The following is a 26,958-nucleotide window of genomic DNA, read 5'->3' as shown; positions in this document are numbered from 1 at the left end:
ACTACATTGGGGTGGCTCACCCACACCTGTGTTAGCAGTGTTGGCCCTATTGTGTTGTCCTGGTGAGATGCAAGGCGTCTCTTCCAAGTACCCAGCTACCTGGTAACAGCATGTGTTGGGGAGAACTACCCCATTTGCCCAGAAATTCCTGAGACAGTTGGAAAAGCTGGCTTGTGTTCACAAGAGCTGAGGTATTCTTTTAGTTGTTGTCCCCTCCTCTCTGATGACTATAGCTTGTGGTCAATTTTTAGAAAACCATGCAGGACAATTGAATCTGTGTCATCTTGACACACAAACACATAACCAGCAAGCCAAATTTACTTCCTCATTCATCCCCAAGATCTCACATGAAAATCTAAATAGAGGTTTAAGAGATGTGTCTGCAGTTAATGTCACTATCTAACTTTAGTTCCACGGGATCCAACACCCTCATACAGACATACATGCAGTCAAAATTTTGTATAAAAGAGAATAAGAGAATATTTACACATTGCATTAATATCCAATATCCAAATCTTGTAAAATAAGTGCCTCAGTGGAAGTTGATTGGGGACAAGGCAGAGAAAAGTAGTATACATGATACTGCTTTTTAAAAATATCATTCGAAGTCACTGCAAGAGTCATTAGCTAAAGCATAAATACCTTACACTGCATTCTAATAGGAGTTTCAGTACCAATATTACATTTGTCAGTTACAATTTATACAATCTTTGTTCAGGATGAAGTTTTCTCCCTTAATTTTTGAAGGGAATTTCTCTCTGGTCTTAACAAAATTATGTAGCACTTGGGGACAAAGATGCATCCCAGCAAGCCTGCACTAGAGGCCAAGATAGAGAAGACCTCCACAGCCACCATGACCTTGCCCTTGGTGCTGTGGTAGACAGGGAGAAAGGTGACCCAGACACTGCAGAACAAGAGCATGCTGAAGGTCAGCAACTTGGCCTCATTGAATGTGTCAGGGAGATTCCTGGCCAAGAAAGCCAGAATGAAGCTCGCCAGGGCCAGGGAGCCCAGGTAACCTAGGACACAGTAGAAGGCAGGACCTGAGCCCTTGTTGCACACAATGATGATGTGACCATGTTCAGAGTGTGCATCAGTGTCAACAGAGGGAGGAGAAGCTCCCAGCCAGATTGCACAGACAATAATTTGGATTATGGTGCAGAAGGGAATGATGTAGTTAGGTGCCCCTGATACCAGGAGCCACCTCATCCTTCTTCCAGGAGCAGTGACTTTGAAAGCCAAAACTACAGTCACTGTTTTGGCCAACACAGTGGAAACAGCCACAGTGAACACAACTGCATACGTTGTTTGCTGCAGGACACAGGTGACTGAGTTGGGACGGCCAATGAAGAGCAAGGAGCAGAGGAAACAGAAGACGAGGGAGATGAGCAGGATATAGCTGAGAGTGAGGTTATTGGCTTTCACAATGGGAGTGTCATGGTGCCTCACAAAGACACCAAGGACCAGGGCTGTGAATACAGAGAAACACAAGGCCATGCAGGACAGAGCCATCCCCAAGGGGTCATCAAAGGCCAGATAGATCATGGCTTTGAGAATGCACTGGTTGTGTTCTGTGTTAGCATACTGGTCCTCTGGACACTTCAGACACTGATCCAAACCTAGTACAGAAAACAAAAGTATTGTTACTGCAGCTTCAGCATTTCTTATTGACAGGCCATTGACAGTGTAAGGTGGAAGCTTTGCAGCATCCTTCTTTGTTATCACTGAAGATATAACTGAGGCTTTTCTGAACAGTAATGCTTCTGTTTCACAATGCCTGCCTTCTTCAAGGACAAACACAGGTCCTATGGATTCACTATAATGTGAGTCTCCCTGCCTGAATTAGAATTGATGCTCTCATGAGAGATGGGGACTTGATCTTTTCCAGGAATGAGACCACTTATAGCCTTTTTAAAATTCCCACATGGTCATCACCAAACACACGAATCTATTGTGTGTGTGCACTTGCACGTGCATATGTGAAGGTAGTAAATGGAAAAAGAGTATCTGAAAATATTAAAATAAAAGGAGCTCATTAGTTTTGGGTGGATGTGTGGGAAATAGTATGGAGAGAAAGGGAGGTTATAGGAAACTGTAAAACAAAGAAATACGATGCCCATTTTTGTGTCCTCATAGGGTTACAAAATAGTTTATAAGAAACAATAATCATACCATTAAAGGTAGAAAACTCTGTATAGACTTAGTATTCAGAAGTCCTTTATCTTAAAACACCACCTTTGTGAGCAGTCAGCATCTTCTCCTTTCCCCAATATCTATCTGTATGAGAACTTGTTGTTTTAATGCACTCAATGCTTAAGGAGTTATTGATTAAACAGCATCAGCAAGACAACATGAGAACTCTCAATTGAGAGTGCTAACACAGATTATTTGAATTGGGCAGTTAAAACTCCATCAATACGTTGTAATTTCCACCACAGCAAACATAGGGAATTTGATTTTAACTGTGCTATGTTGTGGATGATCATGCAGAGCAATGATGCAAGTCCAGTTTCCACTACCCATGCATACCAAGTGACACACTACCAACTGTAACTCCTGTACAAAGTGCATTGATTGACTCTGGTGACCTTTAAATGGACCTGGCCATGTACACAATTACTATGTTCTACATACATCCTATTAAAACATTACTAAGTTTAATGTTTGTTTTTTGCTGTTTATTATTATAAATGCCCTCTATAGTTATTTTATCTTAAAACTATTTTACTACAATCTGTTGAGTTATGTATGTGTATGTGTGTGTAGCATGCAAGGAGTGGAGAATGCAGCATGTAGGAGCCAACTCCAGTGGGAATTCAGGTCAGTAACTCAAATGAACTGAGGTCATTAACTTTAATGGCAAGAGATTTCCCTGTTAACTCTTCTCACTGACTCTAAATGTCTTTTCTTAATGTTCTTGTCTTCATAGACAATGACTGCCAATAAAAGTAAAAATTGATTCTGTCTTCAACTTTGTATTTGGCCATCTCCCGATCAATAAGATTTGACTTATGAATATTGTGTACATTCCATTATCATTTGAGTAACTGTGGCCATTCCTTTTCACTATGAAACTATTCTGTTTATAGTATTGTGGCATTGTTCACTGCTACTGTGTACGAAAGTCTTTAGTAGGATGGTGGTAGGTTAAAGGAAACCTGGGAACACCCAAATAAAGAATAACAGATATACATTTGGGGAGCACTCACACAATGATGGTAAATAACTGACACAGTCTTCTGTCCCTGGAGGTAGAGCATCTCCATGCAGGATGATTCAAACACCACCCAAGAGAGCCTGAGTGAGCCCCTCCTCATCCTTATAAGGGGTCACTTCTTCATAACAAAGCCATGCCCTAAGGCCATTACCTCAAGTCTATTGGTGCAACAAGATGTCACTACAGTAGGACAACTTTATCAACAACATGTGTCCACACTGAACCCTACTTTTTTATATGAAATCATATGGACCCTGTAAACAGGAGCACTGGTAATTGCATGCTGTAGCGCTGCCTCATATTTAGGTGTTTCCTCATAATCTTACCCACAATTTCTACTCTTTAGTCACCTGATATACTACAATGACATCAGTCTCCATAGTCTCTGGGAATCTCTCCCTCATGCATTTAACAGCTCTTGCTTCATCCCACAGGCTCCACTGCTCACTCTTACTGCAGCCTTATGGTACACCCTGAACTCACATCTTCATGTTCTCTTTCCTGCTCTTTGTAAACTAAGTGATAACACAAAATACTGCTCATTCATCAACTGCTGTATGGACACCATTGCCATCACCGCAAGATACTTATTTCCCTTCCCAACACATGATGACTCAATGTCTGTCTTCATCAGCAATGCTTATGGGCAGGGACAAGATGAAGATCTGTAGGATTCATGAGCTCAGTGGCAGGTGCGATGGCTCAACAGTTAAGAGTGCTTACAGCTATTGCAGAAAACAAGGTTGTGGGCTCAGCATCTACATGGAACCTTATACCCATCTACAAATCAAGTTCCAGGGCTTGCATGCACTATTTTTGCCCTCCACAATCTTCTACACATACATGGCTTACACAAACTCACACAGGAAGACATACATACATTCAAGAAAGATAAATGTTTAAAATATTCTGACTACAATGTGGTCCACATGTACCTTAGATGGATATCATCATTGGGATAGATACCTTGTACAGTTACCTCATAGTGCTGTTTTGATTTTTCCAAGCACTTATTTTTTTAGAAAATACTACCTGCAATGCATTTTCAAGGAGTCCAATTTGTATGTAATGGCACAGATTATTATTTATAAGGACATTGTTATTAATCATATTCTTGTAAAGACACAATTAGGAAAGGAATAGATAGCTCTAACAGGGCCACAGAAAATAGTAGGTCCCCAGACCCCATCTCAACTGATTCCATGTTAGATGTACCATTCAGACTGTAAACGTCAGCACATAGTCATCACCACCTGCAAAACTAAAAAAAAAGGCCTAGTCCATCACAGTTATTGTAGATCCGGAAAAGTCTCAAAATGTATTATTAGTCTTGACTTTTAGCTTCTGTAGGGCTGCTTCCAACTAAATGCTCTTGTTAACTGAAATAAGTCAACAGAGAATATCATTCTTGTGCTTAAATTCTCACTCTAAGAAAGGCTCAGTGCTATCTTGGGATCCTGAATGCACATTGTATTTGCAAGCTGGCTAATATATATGTTAGTTTGAATAAACTATGTCTGAGAAATCTTCTCTGGTGAACACTGGGCACAAGTGCCAGTTCTTTCTAGGCCCCTTCAATGTTTCAGTGTGGATAGGAGAAGAAATCAATGTGGAGGATTTCTCCCCACAGGAGACACTTCACCTGTCTCGTTGGAAATCTCATTTTCTGTGCAGGGGACACAATCAAAACAGCAGGCTGACATTCCCTCCTGATGGAACTTTCTGAATCCAGGATCACACTCAACACTGCACACAGAGGAGGGTACCTGAGGAAAATCAAACATATGCCGGGTCAGAAGTTTGCAGACTCATTTAACAGTTACAGCATCTCATCATGTTGAGTAGTTAAGAAGTCTACTTTCTATATGTGATCTGAGTGATTCCATTTCATTCTGTACATTGTACAAGGCCAAAAATGAGTTTATTAGAACAAGTTGATGCTAAGTTGAGGTGATTCCCAACTATTAAAAATTGAAGAAGACCTAGCAGTACACATTGTGTGAGCACTGTAATGCCTGAACTGTCTACCCCACCCACCCATTTGCCAGTCAGGTTTTCTCAGCTTGACACAAAGCAGAGTCACAAGAGAAAAAGTGAATCTAAATTTAGAAATTGCCTCTATTTAACCGACTTCTGATCCCTTTTGTGAAATATTTTCTTGATTGCTTATTGATTCTGGGATGGACCACCATGCCTGGTCCCATTCTGTATTTAATGCAAATGCTGGGTTTCCTCACCAGGTAGTCCAATGGCCTCTATGCTTTGTGTGTGTGCTTTTTAAAAAGATTTATTTATTTCATGTATGTGAGTACTCTGTCTGCATGTACAACTTTATGCCAGGAGAGGGCATCAGATTTCATTAGACATGGCTATGAGCCACCATCTGGTGCTGGGAATTGAACTTTGGACCTCTGGAATAGCAGTAGGTCCTCTTAACTGCTGAGCCATTTCTCCAGTCCCCTATGTTTTGTCTTACACAAACTTTTTTGTCAAAATATGTTTCTTCTTGTTTTTTTCTGCATTCTTGCTTGTTTGTTGTTTTTCTATGAAGGGATGCTGGACATTGCTAAAGATATTTTTGTATCTTTATAGGGGCTCTTAATTTTGTTGTAGGGTATATTTATGTGAAACAATGTACTTGATTGATTTGTGTATGTTGAAGCATCCTTTCATCCCTATAATAAAGTCTTCTGGGTATAGATTTGGCCTTTGAGTTGTGATGTTGAAATCTGTTTGCCAGTACTGGGGAAATTTTTCCAACAAAGTTCATAGATTGGCCTACAATTTTCTTTCTGATACCTTCACTGTTGAAACTCTGTTCTTGTTCATGAAGGTAGTGTGTTCCCTCTAATCAACATATTATTGTTTGTTTTTTAAAAAAACAATTTGCTTGTTTGTGTCCTGTTGTGGAATATTAGTTGAAAATGTGTTACATTTGTTCATGTTGTGGAACAGTTGTCTTATGATGCAAAGATGTGTTACATTCTTTTATGTTGAAATTGTTTAAGTCTGTGAAGTTGTGTTACTTTGCCTGTCTAAAACACCTGATTGGTCTAATAAAGAGCTGAAAGGCCAATAGCAAGGCACAAGAGAGAGTAGATCAAACTGGCATGCAGTGAGAATATATAAGAGGAGAGAGAATAGGAAAGAACATAAAGACCGGGAAAGTAGAGAAGCAGGAAAGAAGACACCAGGGGCGGCCACAGAGCTGTACACCAACAGCCATGGAGTAAGAAGCAATGGAAGGTTTACAGAAACAGGGCAAAGTAAAAGCCCAGAAGCAAAAGGAGAATGGGATAATTTATGGAAAGCAGGGTAGAAACTAGCAATCCAAAATCCAGGTTTTCATAAGAAAGAATAAGACTTTGTACGTTTATTTGGGAGGGTGTTGCAAAGGACCCAAAGAGACATAGAGTAAGAATAAGTGAAAAATCAACTGCAATGCAATCCTTTGATTTGAGAGTGGTACTATCCAAATTCAGTTATTATGGAAGTTCATTTGTTGATTATAATCAATTTGTATTTTTGTAAGTTTGGTACATTTCTAACCTTTGGTTTTCTATCTAGTGGTCTGGTCTAGTATAGTCTATGCAATCCTGTGGTCTTTAGTGTTCATCTTAATATTCCATGGGAAGAAGTTCAACTATCTTTCATAGTACTGTTCTATTAGTTATATGATCCTGCATTTTGTTTTCTGTATTATAAATTTATCCATTTTTGCTAAACTATGAATGATAGTTTTGCCAGCTATAGTAATTGATACTACCCCTTTCTAAAGTGTCTGTGAGAAATCTAATGTTATTATGATGGGGCCTTTCAATGAAGTTTAACTTTGCTCTTGAAACCTTCAATTTCCCTTTATCTGCATAATTCAGATTTCAAGTAATATTCAATGGGGGCATATTCTTTGCTGAACCTGTCTGTGTCCCATTCTAACTACATCCTATAATGTTATTAGAAATATTTTGGTGCCTGTCCCGTGTTGTCCTTCTCCTCTTGTGTTGGTATTGTGTTAAGTTCATCTTTTAGTTGTATCTCCTGAGTCTCTTATGTTTCTTTCATCCTTCCTTATTGTTCTATCTTTGTCATAGTTTGAATTCAAATTGATCTGGCTTGTTTCAAGTCCTGAGATTCTGTCTTCTACTTGAGACATTCTCTTATTAAGTCATTTTATACAGAATGTTATTCAAATTGTTGTCTTTCATTTTCAAAATATCAGTATGGATTCTTCATTGTTATTGAACCTTTACTGAATTTCTGTCACATCCTCACTCAATTACTCATTGGGTACAAGTGTTAGAGAACTCATTTAGTTGATCTTAGAGGTAATTTGTGTGCTGTTTGATTTTTCTGGAACATGGTTGCAATTATTCTTTGAGTGTAAGTTTGAATTTGCTGTCACTCTAGCCTATGACTATATCATTTGGAATCATGCTGCCTCAGTGTTGTCAAGTATCTTCTGCTTTTGCATTGTGATTTGCATATCTGGAGTGGGACTCATTTTGTGTTTTTTTTAGTCCTCCTTATCCTTTTGATGTTTTTGTAATGTTCAAGTTAGGCCTGGTAGAATCAGGCTGGTGATTTCATTGCACTCCTCTGACATAGTGGTACAACTCAGTAACTAAACTTTAGCCCACTTATTCTCCTCCCTGAGCATAGTTTTCTAGAATATTAATCAACTTATATTGACTTCACTCTATCTGAAAAACCTGAGATATCAGCTCAGATTACGCCTGCAGACTTTTCTGAAGTTAATGTCTTTCAAGTCAAAGCACAACACTGTAGTAGGCAATGTAGTTCAGCTACTATAAATCCAGAGACATCAGAATTGATACCTATAATACACCATGGACACATAAACATTATTTTTATTCACAGATTTCTTCAAAGTCAAATGTTTATGACTATGAGTACCCGCCTTGGAAACAACATGAATCTTTGTTTGTTTGTTGCTTGTTTGTCTTAAGGAGTTATGCAAGAATTAAGACACAAAGGCATGTTCTTCTAGTGATATATTCCTTTAGAAGTTATGATTCAGGGCTGGAGAGGTGACTCAGGAAACATTAGCACTTGCTTTCCAATGCACCACTTCTATGTTAGGCTAAAGTTTTCTTCATCTCCTGGCATGCTCAGCTACCTCATACTCATATGGAACTGATATATACAGGCAAAATATCTATGAAAATAAGAAGTCTAAAAACACATGTTATAATTAATGAAATATCTGAGGTGGGCCACGAAATTATTAATGTAGTTTTAGTGATATTGTCAAGTTAGGACCTTCTGGTCCAAGTGATTAAATAAAATTATATAATAGAAATTAATGACTTGTTCTTTGTTGCAAATCTTTCCGCACAGTTAGCTTCAGTCTTGTCAGTATCTGGCTTAGAGGTTCAGTGGAAGAGAAGAAAAGCAATGGGTAGTGATAGGGAAGTCCTGTGTATATATCAATAAAGCAGTGTTGGCTAATAGGGAAGCAATATAGGTGGGTCTAGGTGTCAAGGAGGATTCTGGGAAAGAGAGGCAGAGGCAGCCATGATATAGCCACAATAGGGCTAAGAGGTCTGGACCCTTTTCGCTGGTAAGAGATATACTTAGATTAACAATTATGCGTTAAATACTAAAGTCAGAGATAGCCAGTAAGAAACCAGCTTCATAATTAATATAGTGTCATGTGTGTTATTTGTGAACTGCAATGCGGCAGAGCCCAGGCGGCCGGGGGGAAATTCCAAAGGGGCTGACAAGGAAAACACTATACTCTACAGGGTAGAAATCAGAGTAGAACCAAGAGAATATTGAAAACTTTACTGGAAATTATACCAAACCTATCTAGTTCTCTTATTGTTTACAAATCAAAATGTTTCTGATATGAAAAACATACATCACATCTTAGATTTTCAGATAATTAATAAAATATCATGTTTTTAAAAAGTGAGAGAAGAAACATTGTATAGAAGGCTAAAACTGAGTGTCTACATAACCAATAATCTAATTTCACTAAGTCACATGGAAACCAAAATGATCCAACTTGGCAGAGGTTATTGCTGTGTAGTATGCATCAGTGTATTTAGAACAGACCCACCTCTCTGCTTCCCGTGGCCCACTCTATCATGTCTTCAGATAAATGGAGCTGATAACCATGTGGAAAATGTGTAGGGTTAAACTCTCCTACTTTCACCTTAAGTCCAACACCATGGGGGAAACTCCGGATAAGGTAAATGTCATATTCTGGCTGCAGTTTTTCTTTCTGATTCATATGTATAGCATCTCCAACTGGGTTAATGAAGTGAATTTTCTTAAAAATTGGGTGAAGCTGAAAGATAGGCAAAAATCTGTAATTTATAAGCTCTTACTTTAAGTCAGAGAATCTGCTCTGATTTCATCTTGACGTAACTTCATTGAAGGTGGTGGTGGTGATATCTTGCCTGTACAAATACAGCCTGTCTGAGGAAGAGAGAATGGAGCTTGCCACTAATTTACCATAAAGATCTGTGGATCTGTACAGAGAGACAGGAAGTGAGATAACTGGATGGAAACCATATATAAGCAGGGAGAAAGAAGGACTCACTCCCTTGTCTGTTGACACAATAATGAGTTAAGGTGTTACTGTGGCTTGCTCCTTATTCTCTCTAAAGCGTTTCAATTCAGAGTCTCTTGCTCCAGCATGGAGATTTCTGGGTCCCTTATGTAAACCATCATGTCATCTGCAAACAAAGTTTGACTTCCTCCTCTTCCAATTTGTATCCCCTTGAACTCCATTTGTTGTCTTACTGCTCTAGCAAGCACTTCAAGTACAATATTGAGGAGATATGGAGAGAGTGGACAGACTTGTCTTGTTCCTGATTTTAGAGGAATTGCTTTGAGTTTCTCTCCATTTAGTTTGATGTGAGCTGTTGGTTTACTGTATATTGCTGTTATTATGTTCATGTGTGTTCCTGTTATTCCTGATCTCTCAAGGACCTTTATCATGAAGGTGTGTTGGATTATGTCACAGGCTTTTTCAGCATGAAGTGTGATGATCATGTGGTTATCTGCATTTCTGCAGCCAAAAGAGATATGTATGATCTCCAATTAAAAATGAAAGAGAAAGGATTCTGGGCCTGTGTTCCAGTGCCTGGGGATCACCTGGGAACTGCATAGAGCTTACAATTCCGGTGGGAGCCAAACACCTCAGACTCCAGGACTTGTCTCCCACCAACGAGATCAGGAAGCCAGAGGAGCCAGGGAGACCAGGGAAGCAGCTGTTCCGGAGGCGGCATCAGGTACAACAGGCCCTGCTTCTGGGCCTGTGTTCCAGTGCCTGGCGATCACCTGGGAACTGCACAGAGCTTCCAAACCTGGCGGGAGACAAACACCCCAGACTCCAGGACTTGTCTCCCACCAACGAGACCAGGAAACCAGAGGAGCCAGGGAGACCAGGGGAGCAGCTGTTCTGGCCACATGATCAGGTACAGCAAGATCCAGCAAAGGGTCCAGGGGACCAGGTGGGAGGCTAAGTACCCCAGATTCCTGTTCTTCTTCTCCACCCATGTGACCAGAACGAGGACCAGGAAGAGAAGAACCTCCAGATTATTGGACTTGCTAGCACCCACCAAAAGGAACTCTGGTCCCCTAACCACCAGACCAGTAAGGGGCTCTTTCTGCACCCACTAGAAGAAGAGATGGGAAAGAGACAATACAAAAACACACTCAGCAACATAAAAACAAATATGATACCACCAGATTCTAGAGACTCCACACCAGCAAGACTCCAACATTCCAATGCAAATGAAGCAGAAGAGAATGATCTTAAAACCACTTTCATGAATATGATAGAGGCCCTAAAAGAGGATATAGGAAAATCCCTCAAAGAAATGGAAGAAAGAACAAACCAAAAAATTCATAAAAGTCAACAAATGGATGAAAATTGCAAGAAGCAATGCAAACACTACAAGGGTTGAAAACTGAAATAGAGACAATAAAAAAACACAATCTGAAGAAAGGCAGGAAATAGAAAAGCTGGGCAAACAGTCAGGTACTACCGATACAAGCATTGCCAATAGAATAGAAGAGATGGAAGAGAGAATCTCAAGTGTTGAAGATGCACTAGGAGAAATGGATTCAATAACCAAAGAAAACCTTAAGTCCAACAAATCCTTAACACAAAACATCCAGGAAATATGGAACACCATGAAAAGACCAAACCTAAGAATAATAGGTATAGAAGAAGGAGAAGAAAACCACCTCAAAGGGGCAGGAAACATATTTAACAAAATCATAGAAGAAAACTTTCCCAACCTTAAGAAAGACATGCCAATGAAGGTACAAGAAGCTTACAGAACACCAAATAGAGTGGACCAAAAAAAAAGTCCCCTCGCCACATAATAATCAAGACCCCAAATATACAGAATAAAGAAAGAATATTAAGAGCAGCTAAGGAAAAAGGCCTAGTAACATATAAAGGCAGACCTACCAGAATTACACCTGACTTCTCCATGGAAATTCTGAAAGCCAGAAGGTCCTGGATAGATATTCTACCAACACTAAGAGATCATGGATGCCAGCCCAGACTATTATACCCGGCAAAGCTCTCAATCACTATCGATGGAGAAAACTAGATATTCCATGAAAAAACTAGATTCCAGCAATACGTATCCACTAACCCAGCCCTACAGAAAGTTTTGGAAGGAAAACTGCAAGCCAAGGAAGCTAACTACAACCAGAAAAACTTAGGAATTAGAGAATCCTTCTCTACCACATCCAAAAGATCAAAGGGGTGAAATTCCACACATTTTTCCACCAACAACAAACATTGCAAATCGAAGAAGGATGAGCAATCAATGGTCATTAATATCCCTCAACATTAATGGCCTTAACTCACCCATAAAAAGACGCAGGCTAGCAGAATGGATTCGAAGACAGAACCCTTCCTTCTGCTGCATACAAGAAACACACCCCATCCTCAAAGACAGACATTACCTGAGAGTTAAAGGTTGGGAAATTTTTTTCCAATCAAATGGACCCAAGAAACAAGCAGGGTAGCAATCCTAATATCTAACAAACTAGACTTTAAAATCAAATCAATCAAAAGAGATGGAGGAGGTCATTACATACTCATCACAGGTGAAATCCACCAAGATGAAGTGTCTATCCTGAACATCTATGCCCCAAATACAAAGGCATCCACATTAATAAATGGAATATTATTAAAACTTAAATCATATATAATGCCCAACACACTTATAGTGGGATATTTCAACACACCACTCTCACCACTAGACAGGAATTCCAGACAGAAACTCAACAAAGAAGCAAAGAGTCTAATAGAAGTAATGACCCAACTGGGATTAACAGACATCTATAAAACATTTCATCCACATAAAAAGAATATATCTTCTTCTCACCACCACATGGAACCTTCTCAAAAATCGACCACATACTTGGCAACATATCAAACCTCAGCAGCTACAAAAAATTGGAATAACTCCATGCATCTTATCAGACCACCATGCTTTAAAATTAGAATTCAACAACAACACAAATTGCAGAAAACCTACAAACTCATAGAAATTGAATAATGCTCAACTGCACCATTCCTGGGTCATAGAAGAAATAAAAAAAATTAAAGACTTCCTCGAATTCAATGAGAATGAAGACACAACATAACCAAACCTATGGGACACTTTGAAAGCAGTGCTATGGGGGAAATTCATAGCACTAAGTGCTCACATGAGGAAACTGGAGAATAGTTATAATAGAGAATTAGCAGCACAGCTGAAAGCTCTATAACACAAAGAAGCAAACTCCCCCAGGAGGAGTAGACGCCAGGAAATAATCAAATTGAGGGCTGAAATCAATAAAGTAGAAACTAGGAAAACAATACAAAGAATGAATGCAACGAAGAGTTGGTTCTTTGAGAAAATCAGCAAGATGGACAAACCTTTGTCCAAACTTACCAAACAGCAGAGAGTGAATATGCAAATTAACAAAATCAGAAATGAAACGGGGGGCATAACAACAGACTCTGAGCAAATCCAGAGAATCATCAAGTCATACTTTGAAAACCTGTACTCCACAAAATTCGAAAATTTAAAGGAAATGGATGACTTCCTGGATAGCTATCACTTGCCAAAACTAAATCAAGAACAGATAAACAAATTAAATAGACCTCTAACCTCTAATGAAATAGAAGCAGTCATCAAAAGTCTCCCAACCAAAAAAAGTCCAGGTCCAGATGGCCTCAGTGCAGAATTCTGCTAGAAATTCAAAGAACAGCTTATACCAATTCTTTTCATCTATGGATTTTAGACATCGATCTGGGGAGTTCCAGCCTATAATCCCATGGCCAGAGAGTTTGGGAAACAGAACCTTCATTCAGTGGCTGATAGAAAAAGAGGCAGACTCCCGCTGATAGAAGAAGTGGCAGACTCCCAAGGCTAAGCACTGAGCTGAACTCAAGAAAGCCAGTCACAGAGAGGGAGGACTGATGACCAAAGGGATTAAGACTGGGCTGGTTTAACCCCCAGAAACAGCTCACCTGACAAAGGTTAACACTTGAATCCCAGGCATCAGCCTGGGAATCCAGCATGGGACTGATCAAGACCCCCTGAATGTGGGTGTCAGTGAGGAGGCCTAGGTAATCTATTGAACCTTGGGCAGTAGATCAGTACTCATCCCGAGTATACACATGGACTTTGGACTCCCATCCAACAATGTGAGATGCACTCTCACCCTGAACACTTGGGGGAGGGTCTAGGCTCTGCCTTGTATGAAATGACAGAATATGGACACCCCCATGGAGGGCCTCACCCTCCCTTGGGAAATGAGTGGATAATGGGGGGTTGGGGAGAAGGCATGGGAGGAGGGGAGGGAAAAGAGAGGGACCTGGAACTGACTTGTGAAACAACCTTGTTTCCAATCTAAATTTAAACTGAAAAATAAATAAATAAAAAAAAGAGATAACTGTCAGATAATTTGGGAAACATGATCTACCCTAAGAGAGATATGCATGGCACCCCAGATAAGGGGAGTGGGACAGAATCTCCTGAGGGTATTGAGAGCAAGGTGCTGGGAGTGAGGAGAGTAGAGGGAGCTGGGAGAAAGAGCGAGGGTGAAGAGGAGGGGAGAGGAGGACATGGGTGAGCAGAGTGTTTGAGTTGGCGGAAGAATAGAGGAGAGCCAGATGAAAGATACCATAAGAGAGGGAGCCATTATAGGTTTGATGAGTGTCTGGTAATAGTGAGATTTCCAGACACCTACAAGATGGCACCAACTGGCAATCTCACCATTAGTGGATAGGCTATCTATCATAAATGCCCTTCCCTGTTAATGTGATTAATGACTACCTTGTATGCCATCCTAGATTGACTGATGGAAGCAAAGGAAGACACCCACCGTTAAACACTATACTGAACTGGATATCAGTTGCCACGAGGGAGGAGTCATGAGCAAAGGGGTCAAGCCTGGGTGGGTGAAATCCACAGAAATAGATGGCCTGAACCCAGGGGGAGCACATTGCCACCAGTCTGATAGCTGAGAAGCCAGCAATGGACTGATCCAACCCTACTGATCATGGTTATCAGTGAGGAGCCCTCAGCACTCTTTGTGGCCTTTGGTGATCAGTATTTATCCCTGGCATCCAGGTTGACTTGGGAGCCCATTCCACATGGCTGTCTCTGCCTGGGCATATGGGGGAGGGCCTAGGCTCTGCCCTGGATTATATGGCAGACTTTGGAGATCATCCATGAAGGGCCTTACCCTCCCTTAAGAGTGGAGCATGGATTGGGTGGGGGATTGGGTAGTTTGGGGGAGGTTTTGGACGTGGAGTGGAAGGAGAGGGAGCTGGGATTGACATGTGTAGCATGCTTAATTTTATTTTAAATAAAACATTAAAAAAGAGTCCCACCCTCTACGGACTGAATGGAGGTGGCAAGTGTCCAGGGAGACACAATGTAGGTTCAAGAAAGCAAGTGCCCTGGGCATCACCAGTAAGGCATTGTCATGTGGAGTTAAACCGATTAATAGAAATTGGTTAATAATTATGAGAGAGCTAACCAATAAGAAGCCTGAGCAATAGGCTAAACTGTTTAAAACTAATATAAGCTTCTGTGTGAGAAGATTCAATGAAAGCATGTGAATAAATAAAACCGTTGTGTTCCTGTGTTCCTAGCATTTTAGTTCTCTCAGAGTAAATCAACAAACACAAACACTGACATACACACAATCACCAAACATAATTGTGCACTTACACACACACACCACAGATACACACACATAATGCCTCCACATTCATTCACACATATTCACAGCATCATACACTCATATGTAGACAGCCATGTGCATTCAAATGCACACTCAGATACAAAAACACACACATATATTGAAACAAAACACACACAGAGACACATAGATACAAACATTTGCAAAGACATCTGTACACATGAAAAATACATGCTTACTTTTATCCCCAGCAACACACATAGGAAAGACATAGTAATATATGCACAATAACACACACACAAACATACATACACACACACACAACACACACACACAGAGGCCCTGAAACACATCGACACTCACACGGAGGTAACACACATACACAGAATCATATGGTGCAAAGAGACACAGAATATCAGATATATACATATTCACATGCACAAGTGCACAAGTAGGTATTGAACTGAGTCTCAGCCTTAATTCCTGTGTGATTACTCTCAGAAAATCAAGATAATAAGGTCCCACAAGCCAAGAGTAATGTCTGAGTCACCTGAGTATACTTATATCAACCATGCCCTATAGTGAACACCACACAAATGACAATTTAAAAAAAATATGGTAGGAGTTGATGCCACATGTCTTTAATCCCAGGACTCAGGAGGCTGAGGCAGGAGGATCTCTGTGGTTTCAAGGCCAGCCTGGTCTACAGAGTGAGTTCCAGTATAGGAGCCAAATCTGCACAGACAAACTGTATCTGAAAAAGAAAACAGTGTCACAGCTAGGCGTAGAAGCACAGTCTTTTAACATCAGTAGCACTCAAGAGGCAACAGTGTGTAGAACTCTGATTTCAAGGTCACCCTCTACATAGTTTGTTTCAGGACACCCATAGCTACACAGTGAAACCATGTCTCCAAAACAAAATAAAAGATCAAATTCTCTAGCATTTATGATACAAGCTAACAGTTTCCATGAACAAGAAAACAAAGGGCATGTTAAAACAGATGCTAATAATTTGGTGCAATGTACAAAATTTACCACCTTTCTTATGTATGACTTAATTAAAAATGACAATTTATATTTTAAAAGTTCAAGGTCTCATCTTGGAAGGATTTTATGAAAAAGTATTGATTCTTTTTTCAATATTGGGATAGGTCTGATGATGTTGAGGTCTTTTGTAACAACACCACTGAATTTCATTGAATAATTATATCTGCACTCCACTGGCTTTGTCTTAAAGGCATCTATGCACATCTAGATATTCGTCCTTGGCAGAAAAATAAAAGTCCAGAATTCCCTATGTGCTGGGAAAGATTATCCTAGCATACTTGGTTTGAGCATTTGAGAGACTCTTAAGGAATATCATGGGGGAGGTTGTTGGGAGGGCGTGGGAGGAGAGGAGGGAAAGGGAGAGGGACCTATGATTGACAAGCGAAGCAACCTTGTTTCTAATAAAAAAGAATATCACATTGGGGGAGCAGGGGAGGATGGAAGGGAGATGTAGCTGGGTTTGACATGTGAAGCAACCTTGTTTCTAATTTTAAAAAATGAAAAAAGATACCGAGAACACTGTCAAAAGAATGACACAGGGAGAGCAACAACAAAAATAAGAATATCACATTGATAACTGGAAGATACAATACCTGTGAGCAATCAGATTTCAGCAATCTCTCAGTGTTGAATGGCTGATATTCTACTTGCTGAAGAAGCATGTCATGGAGGGCATGGGCTACAGCATACACAGCATTGTAGACATCATAACTAACATCACTAAAGACTATGTCAAAACTCTTTAGCATTAACCAATCCAGTGAAGCATTCAATGAACAGTTCTCCAGTGTCTTACACTTAGACGTTGAGGCTTCACAGTCAAAATACATCCACCCCAGTCTTGCCAGTAAAATGTCTGTGTATTCAGAAGGGTTGAATGTCTGAACATAACTTTTTAAACCAGATATCTCACCATGGTGGTGTGCAAACGCCAGAGTCCCATGGAATGAGTGAAGGGTGTAGTCCCTCTTACTTGTAATGACATCCCACTGTGAGGTGGTGATCAATAGCCTCTGTAAACCTAGAGAGTCCCACATTCTAAAGCTCACAGCTAGAGTACTGTCTGTGCCACCATAAATGATAACAACGCTTGTGGATGATGTCACAATTTGGCTGTAATACACTTCAGCTCTTGACATGTATAAATATGTGTCGACTGGGATCATGATCACAAAGGCTAAGCAGACTGCTTTGGCTTTAGTTTCTCCTCTCAGATCTGAGAGAAACTGGATACCCTGGTCATCATCTGAGATGGCCAGCCCAACCCAGTTCCAGCTGAAGTGAATTATGACAGAGACCATGGCCAGGGCCAGAGCTGTGTCCTTGGGGGCCATCTGATGCAGATATGGAAATTGTTCATGATCACTCAGGATATCATAGAAAGGCCCATAGGTGAGCTGAAGGACATAAAACACAGGGATCAGCATAAGATAGAGAATTGTCAGAAATCAAAATGAAAGACCTCCAGTGTGACAGCACCAGTTCGGGATGACAAGAAAGGCATTTTCCCTAGTATGGCAGTTATTCCAAACTTACTATGGACCTGCAGATATCACTTTTCTACAAATTATTCAAGGAAAATTCCCTTCACTGCTAATTCTTCTTCTCATCTTTATATGAAACAATGAATTGTGAATTCCTACATGGATTTCCATGAATGTGAAGCCAGTGTCCTCCTTATACCCTCCAGTAGATAGATTCCAGATGTTCCCACCCAAACAACCTCACCTGCAGATGTTTGTAAAGTTGTGTGTATGGCGCCAGGCTCATAGATATTGCTGATATTGGTCCTGTAATTGCTACTTGACATTTTAAGTCTTCTGCACACATGTTGTTAAGGAGAAGTAAATTACTTTTTGCAGCAATGTATGTTAAATTTGGAAATTCCTGTTTGTCATTGCAATTGTTAGCGAAGACGTAAAATATTAGAGACACATTTGGTAGAAGGTGTGGATTCCCGTTGATTTCTTCCATGGCAAAAGCCAAAGGAAAAACAACCTGGTAATTTCTAGTTGATATTCTGAAAATACAGGCACAGAATTTACTATGATTAAGGCTCTATGGATGATTGCTTTATAGCTAATACAAGGATTATCATCCTGAATTCAATGTCATTTTCAGCTAAACCTTGAAAAGTTCCTCTGTGTTTTTTCAATAATAATTGTGCCAACCCATCAACGTGTGAGATAGTTTCATCTTCCATGGTCTTCTCTTTCTCTCCTCAGTGTTATAAAATTTTGACCATGAAGGCCTTGAGTTCTTGGGTTACTTTCATTCCCAGGAACTTGATTGTTGGGAGGTCATTGTAAATGTGGTTGCTTTCTTGATTTCTTTCTCAGTCTCATCACTCCTTGTACTTGGGAATGATTTTGTATCGTGATTTTGTGTTCTAGATTTTCTTGATTGTATTGATTAAGTCTTAGAGACACTCAGGGAGTGATGATGTACTTATTTACAAATTCACCATTCAAACATCAGAGTGGGTAAGGCTTCCCTTGGGGAGTCATTGAATTCTGCCCCAGCTCTTTGAGGAAAGACCCAGGCCCTCTCCCTATATCTAGGCTGAGTAAGGTTTCCCATCAAAGTGAATGGGCTCCAAAAAAACAGTTAAAGCACTAGAGATAAATCCTGGTCCCCCACATTAAAAGCAGTGATAAGAGGAAAATTCATAGCATTAAGTGCCCATATGAAGAAACTGGAAAGTAATCACACTAGAGAATTAACAGCACACACGAAGGATTTAGAACAAAAAGAAGCAAATGCACCCTGGAAGAGCAAACACCAGGAAATACTCAAATTGAGGACATGGAATCAGTGAAGTACAAAGAAAGAAAATAATACAAACAACCAATGAACCATAGAGTTGGTTCTTTGAGAAAATCAATAAGACATTCAAACCTTTATCCAAAATAACCAAAAGGCAGAGAGAACATGCCAATGAACAAAATCAGAAATGAAAAGGGGGACATAACAATGGACACTGAGGAAATCCAAAGAATCATTAGGTCATACTTGGAAAATCGATACAACACAAAATTTGAAAATTTAAAGGAAATGTTCACGTTTCTGGACAGATATCACCTAGCAAAATTAAATCAAGAACAGATAAACTGTACCCCACTTTTATCTGGATCCTTGGTCTTTTGGAGACTTGTTTCTTGAGTGCTTTGCAAATAATGCGGGATAAGCCCTTTGTTAGGTGTGGGGTAAGTGTTAGGTGTGGTTTTAGTGAATATCTTTTCCCATTCTGTGGGCTACCTTTTTGTCTTGTTGACTGTGTCCTTTGCATTTCAGAAGTTTCCCAATATCAGGAGGTCCCATTGGTTAATTATCAATCTCAGTGTCTGTGCTACTGGTTATGTTCAGGAAGCAATCTCCTGCACCAGTTTGTTCAAGGGTATCTCCAACTTTCTACCACAAGATCCAGCAATTCACTCTTAGGCATATACCCAAAATATGAGCATTCAAAAACAAGGAAATCTGTTCCACTAGGTTCATAGCAGCATTATTTGTAATAGCCAGAACCTGGAAGCAACCTAGATGCCCCTCAACTGCAGAATGGAGAGAGAAAATGTGGTACATTTACACAATGGAGTACTTACTACTCAGCAAAAAACAAAACACCACAAAAAATAGAATCTTGCAATTTTTCAGGCAAATGGATGGCACTAGAAGAAACCATCCTGAGTGACATAAACCAATCAAAAAAAGACAAACATGGTATGTACTCACTCATGGATTTTAGGCCTGAAGCAGGGGAGTGCCAGTCTACAATCTCACTGCCAGTGAGTCTGGGAAAAACGGAGGACACTAACGGAGATATGCATAGTACCCCAGAGAAGGAGAATAGGACCAGATCTCCAGAATGGACTGGGAGCATGGGGGAAGGGGAGAGGGAGTGTGGTAAAACTGTGGGGGACAAAGAAGGAGAGAGGAGCACACAAAGGAGTAGAAAGTTTGAGTTGAGGGAAGAATAGAGGAGAGTAGTTTGAAAGATACCATAATAGAAGGAGTCATTAGCGCTTGAGGAGAAATCTGGCACTAGTGAGATATTCAGAGATCTACAAGGATGACACCAACTGGCAATCTAACCAATAGTGGAGAGGCTACCTTAAATACCCTTCCTTGATAATGAGCTGATAATGAGTTTGACAACTACCTAATATGCCATCCTAGAACCTTCATCCAGTATCTGATGGAAGCAGAGGCAAAAACCCACAGCTAAACACTGAACTCAGTTCCTGGAAGTCAGTTGCAGAGAGGGAGGACTGATGATAAAAGGTGTCAAGGTCGAATGTGTGAGACTCACAGAAACAGTTGAGCTGACCAAGGGGGATCTCCGGAACCCTAGACTGATGGCCGAGAGAACAGAATGGGTCTGATCCAGATACCTGAACGTGGGTGTCAGTGAGGAGGTCTCTGTATTTGTTTGGGTCTCCCGTACTAGATCAGTATTTTTTCCTGGCATGCAAATGGCCTTTGGGAGGCCATCCTACATTGAGGGATGCTCTCTCAGCCTGGATACCGTGGGAGGCCCTACATACTGCCTCAGATGATATGACAGACTTTGGAGATCCCCCAAGAAGGGCCTCACCCTCCCTGGAGAGTGGAGTAAGAATTGGGTGGGGGGTTGGCAGGGTTGGCAGGTGATGAGGAGGGAGGGATGGGGGGAGTGAGGCGAGGGAGAGTGAGCTGGGATTGATGTGTGAAGAAAGCTTGTTTCTAATTTTAATAAATAAAAAGAACAGACTTATAAACCGTAATGAAATAGAAGCAGTTATCAAAAGTGTCCCAACTGAAACAAGCCCAGTGCCAGATGGCTTCAGTGCAGAATTCTACCAGGCATTCGAAGGAAAGGTAATACCAAGTCCTCAAATTGTTCCACCCAACAGAGGCAGAAGGGTTTTCTATGTTCCTATAATTGCCTTGGTACTCAAGCCACACGAAGACACAAATAATAAAGGGAACTACAGAACAATCTCCCTCATGAACAATGATGCAATTATAATCAACAAATTAGTGGCAAAGCATATCCAAGAATACATAAGAAAAATCATCCAGCATGATCCATTAGGATTCATCTCAGGGATGCAGGGATGGTTCAACATATGAACATCCATTAATGTAATCCACCATATAAACAAACTGAAAAAGGAAAAACCCTAACATAAACTCAATAGATGCTGAAAAAGCCTTTGAGAATATCTAACACACCATTTCTTGATAAAGATGTTGGAGAGATTTAGGGATAACAGGAACATACCTAAACATAATAAAAGCAATATACAGCAAACCAACAGCCAACATCAAACTAAATGTAGAAAAACATAACGGTTTTCCTCTAAAATCAGAAACAAGACAAGGCTGTCCACTCTCTCCGCATCTTTTCAATATTGTACTTGAAGTACTAACTAAAGGAATAAGACAGTAAAAGACAATCAAGGGAATACAAATTGAAAGGGGTCAAACTTTGATATGATAGTCTATGTAAGTGACCCAAAATATTCTACCAGGGAATTCCTACATCTGCTAAACACCTTCATTAAAAAGGCAGGATACAGGATTAACTAAAAAACATTAGTAGCCCTACTACATACAGATGATAAGTGACATCAGAGATACATCACCCTTTACAATATACACAAACAACCTAAAGTATATGCTAACAACCTAAAGTTAACGCTAACCAAACAAGGATTCACATTCAAACACCAAGGGCATCTACTCAACAATGTTCATAGCAGCATTATTTGTAATATCCAGAACCTGAAAGCAACCTAGAAGCCCCTCAACTGAAGAATAGGTAAAGAAAATGTGATACATTTACACAATGCAGCACTTCTCAGCCGGGAAAAAACAATGGAATCTTGAAATGTGAAGGCAAATGGATTGAACTAGAAGAAACCGTCGTGAGTGAGGTAACCCAGTCACAAAAAGATAATCCTGGTATGTACTCACTTATATATGGATTTTAGACATGGATCAGGGGGAGTGTCAGCCTGCAACCACACTACCAGAGAGTCTTGGAAACAGGGAGGACCCTAAGAAAGACTCTTAATATAGTACTTGAGAAAATAAATGATAATCCTGTTGGCTTCTTTGTAGAGATGTAAGAATGTAATGTATCACAGAAATGTCTTTAGAAAGGCATCACAGTATCATGTGACAAGATGCAAAAAATACTTTGGACATTCAGTCTCTCTTGTGACTAATGCCCAAAACATGTAAGGAATGAAAGGATATGATACTGCACTGATTAATTTTTGTTAACTTGACTCAAACACAGACATATCTTAGAGGAGGGTGTCATTTGAAAGGGGTGGCTCCCATCACATTGGTTTCATGCATGTCTTTCTAGGCCTTTTATTTATTGTTGATTGATGTATATGGGCCCAGATCACTTTGGGTCATATGATTCCTGTGCAGATAGAACTGGATTGTATAAAATAGCAAGCTGAGCAAGCCATGGAGAGAGAGACAGTGGGTGAAGTTCCTCCATGGTTCCTGCCTCTAATCCTGTTGAGATTCTGACCTGTATTCCTTCAGTGTTGGAATGTAATCAGGGTATAAAATCAAGACAAAACATCTACTCTACTAGTTAGTTTTAATCAGTTATTGATAACAACACCATTTAAGGCTGAGTTCTTCATCAGGACTGCTGGTCAGGTCTAATCAAGCATCTGGTTCAACCATACACAGACTTCTTAACAATTATAAATGCTTGTTCTATAGCTTAGGCATATTACTAACTAGCGATTACAACTTTAATGAACCCATATATCTATGTTTTACGTGTTTCGCTACCTATCTCAGTACCATAAGTTCATGACTTCCTTGTCTGCATCTCCTCAGGACTCCTTGACTCTGCCTTTCTTCTTCCTGGCATCTTCCTTGTCTGGCTCTCCCACCTAATCTCTTTGTGCCCAACTATAGGCCAGTCAGCTCTTTATTAACCAGAGAGAGTAATAGATATTTGCAGTGTACACAAATTGTTCTACAGCAGCAACAGAGCAAACTAAAACATATACCAACACTGTAATAACATTTGTGACAAGGAGCCAACAATGTAATAAGTGGAAAGAAACTGTGGTTATCTCTGATAAAACCAGAAACAAGACAAGCGCACTCATACCATGCCTTTTGGAAGTAGGGATAGGACAGAGTCATACAAGGTAACTCTGGTTGTCCTGGAACACACTGTACCCACCAGGCTATCTTCAGAACCACACTGCTCTGTCTGCCTCTGCCTCCTGATGTCTAGGAGTAAATAATTCATGCCACGTATAACTGCTTTCTGCATTTTATGCTGTGAAGTGACTGAAATCTTAGCCAGTTTAAAGGACAAGAGATAACATACAAGGGGCAAAAGTAGGAAAGCAAGGAGCCAAAGTTTGCCTACTTGAAGAAGACATGGTTCCATTTTGAGATCCAAAACACTTCAACCAAAAAGTTACATCAAGATGGCAAGATGTAAAACCAACACAAAACTCATTTGCTTCCTCACATACAAAGAACACATTTGCTGAGAAAGAAATTAAGAAAACCCCATTAACTCAGAAATATGGATGAAGAAACTTAATGAATAATTGAATGCCATGAAAATGAACACATTAAATTAATGAAGAAACTGAATATATTTCATTAGAAGGTGGCAAAATCTTCCGTGTACTTATATATATATATATATGTATGTATATTGGAAAAGTCTATACTATAAAAATGATGTCTTAAAAAAACTAACAGACAGTGCTGACTCGGAAAATTAATGCTTTTCTTTTCATAACTGTAATATTGTGTTGAAACATATGATAAAATAAATACCCTTGATAGGCAAAGCAATCCCGAGCAAAAGGTATAATGTTTGTCACAACATAGTACCTGAATCCAGAGAAAATATGAACAACAGCAAGCCCTTCACAATGCCAGCACAAACAGATTTTTACATCAATAGGATAGAATTGTTCAACTAAGAAATGAAACTCTGTGCATCCAACTCAAAGAAACAACTTAGAGGGATGGCCTGGTGCTCTAAATTTGTGTATTTGAAAGATAACTATCAGCAATTCTTAAAGTGAATTGTGTGTACTGTCCATGTTGGTAATATATGCATCCATGATTAGTAAAATTACTGAAAGACATGCAGAGGTAAATGTAAAGTAAGTATCAGAGAATAAATAAAAGACACACACTTAAACACAGCAGACACATACACCTTCTCCAGTGCTAGAGATGACCCACGATGTAACCTCTTCATCCAAGTTCTCTAGGTGGACAGCTACCACAGGCAGCTCCTACCACTCTAGGAAGTGAGACGGAGAGTAAGCCATCACCACTGTAAGTGATATCCTAGTTTTCTCAGGATGAAAACACAGCAGGCCTGGTCTAGACATTCCTTCTTGACTTTGAAGATGGAGAAAAACCTGTCCTTTGTAATCCCCAAACGCCTGCAACTGTGCATTTGCTCAGTTGAAGGAAAGGCAAATGGGACACCCATGTAATTCACAGTGGTCATATCTTGTACATCTATGTCCTCACAACTTCAGAGGTGTGGAGTGAACACATGTAGAGTCTCTGAAAGCTTAACTAAGAGGCTGCATGGATACTCTCCCCAGTGAGGAATGGCACAGCAATTAGTGACCCTGACTCTGCACTAGAAGTCACACACTGATAGAAGTGACATCCGCAGACTCTGGAAGAGACTTGAATGCTCCTTCTGACCACTGAGCTCATTGCAGTAGTCTGCGGTTAACTCACAATGGCACGTGGTGAAAAGGAAGGTTATCTATGATGGAGCATGGTGAAGAATGCTGTTTTCATCCTTTTAAATGGAGGCTAATTGAAAGAAAAACTAAAAAGTCTTGCTGTTTGGCAGTTCAAAAAACTGATTACTAAAAGCAAAATATATTTTGGGCCAATTCTTGGTTTTAAGGTTGGAAGGAGAGGACCGAATACTCACAGCATCACTCTGCTCATCCAGTCATCCACACACCTCTCCTGAGTTATTCATCATGACATTTACATGAAAATGCAAATGCACTTACAGTTTATCCAGAAGAATGTCCAAATAGTCTTTGTCCATTGGGATTAGCTCTGCATCAAGGAAAAAGACGCAACCTGTCACCACATCTCCGTCTTCTTCCTGCTTCATTCTCCAAAAGCACTTGGGATGAGTGAAACTACCTGTGAGGAGGAGGCTATTCAGAAGACAGAAGAAGAAAATCAAGGTGAGCATCTGGTCCTGCCTCCAGGTCTATAAACGAGTACAGTCTACTATGGATGCAGATCAGTTTTTCAAATGGATACCCCCATGTACGCACCTGCTTTTATATCTGCTGCCTGAAGGAGAGGGCAGCTGTGTGGCTGAGATGCTTTGCTCTCTTCTGGTGCTATTATCCTGAAGAAATGTCAAGCACTTTCTTCCCTAGGGCTCTCCACCTGAGATTCACACTAGAGGTAAAAAAAAACATGGGTTGAAAATATGTATCTGAGGACATCTCAGGCTCCGGTCTCAAGATATCATCACTGTAATCCCTGGATATTTTGGCCTGTGGGAGAAAGCAATGTTGGGTGCATTGGTCCCAGGCCAGTGTCAACAAGTCGTTTGTTTGAACACCTTTAGAAATGATGTCAGCGGAATGTATCAGAGATCCACAGCTGTATGTGAAGGAAAAGTTTGAAAGGACCCATGACAATCAGAGCTCATGTGGATCAGTGTTTTCTATTGTCAAATACAAATCAGACAGCATCAGCCTCATGTGTACAGCATCCCCCATGATAGAGCATGAGCAGTGTGGTCCATGCTCCACCAGTCACAGAATTCGAATAGCTAACCAGGAGCCCTGCTCTCCACGTGTCAGTCTCCAATAGTCAGGTCAAATCCAGAAATTGCTTGGTGTATACTGTGTCCAAAAATGTGCAGGCCATCATTATCCATAGGAAACTAAGCTGGGTATTTGAGTTATAAAATGTGCACTCCTTCCCTGAAGTTAGATTCTTCTGATGCCCCATTTCTTCAACTTTATCCTTCATTATCTAATCACTTATGCTTATCTTAGAACCCAGTGGTGACTCAGAATCATCACTGTGTTTTGTAGCTTTAGATCCCATTAGTAACAGGGAATAAATCCTGTGCACAATATGTAAGCTGTTCTTATTAGATTGTCCTGGTTATATATTTTGCCTGCATCTTAGAATAAGCATTGCCAGTGAGAGAGTTCATTGAGGAGTGTGGGCTGAGGAAATGCCTTTAGTTGATTTGGACTACAGAGAAAGCAGCAATTTTTTGGTGTGCAAGGTGAGAGATGATCGTTAGTATTTGAGTTTGGGTACATGGGGCAGGGGTTCTCTGGGTCTTGTTGAACATTTAAAAATTAACCTTTAGCACATGCATGTCTCCCTTATTTTGTGATGAGATTCCTAAGACTGTCTAAGATGTGGATTCAAAAGGACGTGATAGGAGGCGTCTTTCATATGGAAATGATAAAATTCATGTTTCA

At 40.2% G+C, this 26,958-nt stretch overlaps 1 protein-coding gene across 1 annotated transcript; it reads right to left on the bottom strand.

Moving 5' to 3' along the window:
* Positions 1-714: 714 nt before the first annotated feature.
* On the bottom strand, positions 715-25,694 carry LOC121132765 (vomeronasal type-2 receptor 116-like). Its single transcript, XM_040734142.1, has 6 exons — positions 25,504-25,694; positions 18,191-18,482; positions 17,056-17,859; positions 9,300-9,530; positions 4,860-4,983; positions 715-1,619 (listed from the first exon to the last, which is right to left on the bottom strand). Exons 1-6 carry the CDS (start codon positions 25,692-25,694, stop codon positions 715-717), a joined length of 2,547 nt encoding a protein of 848 aa, XP_040590076.1.
* Positions 25,695-26,958: the final 1,264 nt, after the last annotated feature.

This window comes from Mesocricetus auratus, unplaced genomic scaffold, assembly GCF_017639785.1.
Source record: "Mesocricetus auratus isolate SY011 unplaced genomic scaffold, BCM_Maur_2.0 Super-Scaffold_100037, whole genome shotgun sequence".
Classification (NCBI taxonomy): Eukaryota; Metazoa; Chordata; class Mammalia; order Rodentia; family Cricetidae; genus Mesocricetus; species Mesocricetus auratus.
This window is presented reverse-complemented; position numbering and strand designations above follow the sequence as displayed.

What these genes read in the sequence shown, in the direction of transcription:
- LOC121132765 (XM_040734142.1), bottom strand. Translation starts at nt 25,694, where the DNA reads ATGCTCACCTTGATTTTCTTCTTCTGTCTTCTGAATAGCCTCCTCCTC. An exon ending in GACATTCTTCTGGATAAACT is followed by an intron (nt 18,483 to 25,503) that starts GTAAGTGCATTT and finishes CTGTATTTTCAG; the next exon opens with AATATCAACTAGAAATTACC. An exon ending in TGAGATTTCCAACGAGACAG is followed by an intron (nt 1,620 to 4,859) that starts GTGAAGTGTCTC and finishes TTTCTGTACTAG; the next exon opens with GTTTGGATCAGTGTCTGAAG.